The following is a 1,358-nucleotide window of genomic DNA, read 5'->3' on the forward strand; positions in this document are numbered from 1 at the left end:
CATATTAATATTATCAGGAAAATAGCTCATTTAAGGATATTCTCATTACAGCCAGTGCAGCAATGTTGTGAACCTGAGGACCAACTCACATTGTCATAGCTGATCAAGGTGGCAAGTACATAATGACATACCTCATTCTCCTGGACGGTGTCTTCCTCCGAAANACACTTGTCTAGGCTGATTTCAAACTTTACCACTCTCTAGAATAAGTAAGAAAAATAGTCTTAGCTTAACAGTTCAATAAAACCTTCAAATTCCAACCCCTGAGGCCAGTTCGTGTTGACACCATCCACACTTAAGGTCATTAGTATATTACCGCACAGTAGGCTATTCCATGCAACAGTGGGATTGGGAAATCACACAGACAACCTGGATTGTACAGCACACAGTGGGGCTACTCCATACGACAGTGGGAGCAGGCAATCACATTGACAACCTGGAGAGTAAAGCCTGAACCCCAATCATCTTTCTAACCTGTAAGCAAAAGATGGGAATGTTTAGACCCTAACTTTATAGCACTGCTTTTGAATTTTACTCGTTCATGTTCTGAAGCCTAATTTGTTTCAAGTCTCTCTCGATATTCTAAAAGTTTAAAAGAAAAACATAATTAATTCCATCTCCTCATATTAATTATATACTCATGTCTAAATTCATGTTAGTGTATATTTCTATAACTTGATTTCTACATTGAATCTGATGAAACACTTTAGAATAAAAACATTTTTTTGCCAGAAAAGTTCATTGTAATTCATGAAAAAGGCGGGTACAATATCCATTGGATTAAAATAGTCATGTATTAAACAGTGGCATTTTCATGAACAAAAACTGTATAACGTGACAAAATGCTCATTGCTCCGATGCAGTTTAACCCAATCCGATTCAAGAGCATGGTTTTCTTTTGCAGTACTGGAGATCAATCAGATTAGGGCTTTGTACATGTTAGGTGAGTACTTCACCACTAGTCCCATCTCGGCCTTAGAGTGTAATTGTGACATCAGGATGTCTGTGTGTGTGTGTGTGTGTGTGTGTGTGTGTGTGGGTGTCCTGGTGGAAGCCTATAGACTGTGACACTGGATGTGGGCCCTGGGCCAGACTTCAGAGAAGGCTGGGGAGTTATAATTCTGCAAATTCTTTCTGAGCCATCTCTGCCCTCTGTGGCCCACACGCCTACACAATGAAGAACACAGTAGGCATGGCCCAAAGGACCCGGCTGGCATAGAGCTTACACTGTCTTGGAGTAGGCTAAGTAAAACATGAGTTTGCAAATTAACGACATGATTGCAAGCAAGTCTTACACGCACAGGGAACATAAACCAGGAATGCTGGCAAGATGGCTCAGCCCGCAAAAAGCACTTGTC

The 1,358-nt window shown here is 40.9% G+C and overlaps 1 protein-coding gene across 1 annotated transcript in view; it reads right to left on the reverse strand.

Annotated features, from left to right (window-relative positions):
• Nek5 (NIMA related kinase 5) overlaps positions 1-1,358 on the reverse strand; it is an 84,808-nt gene that overhangs the window by 17,082 nt on the left and 66,368 nt on the right. The window contains exon 12 of the mRNA XM_021170215.2: positions 132-200. Within this exon, the coding sequence (XP_021025874.1) occupies positions 132-200 (69 nt within the window). The remainder of the gene's footprint in view (positions 1-131; positions 201-1,358) is intronic.

This window comes from Mus caroli, chromosome 8 (assembly GCF_900094665.2).
Source record: "Mus caroli chromosome 8, CAROLI_EIJ_v1.1, whole genome shotgun sequence".
NCBI classification, from domain to species: domain Eukaryota; kingdom Metazoa; phylum Chordata; class Mammalia; order Rodentia; family Muridae; genus Mus; species Mus caroli.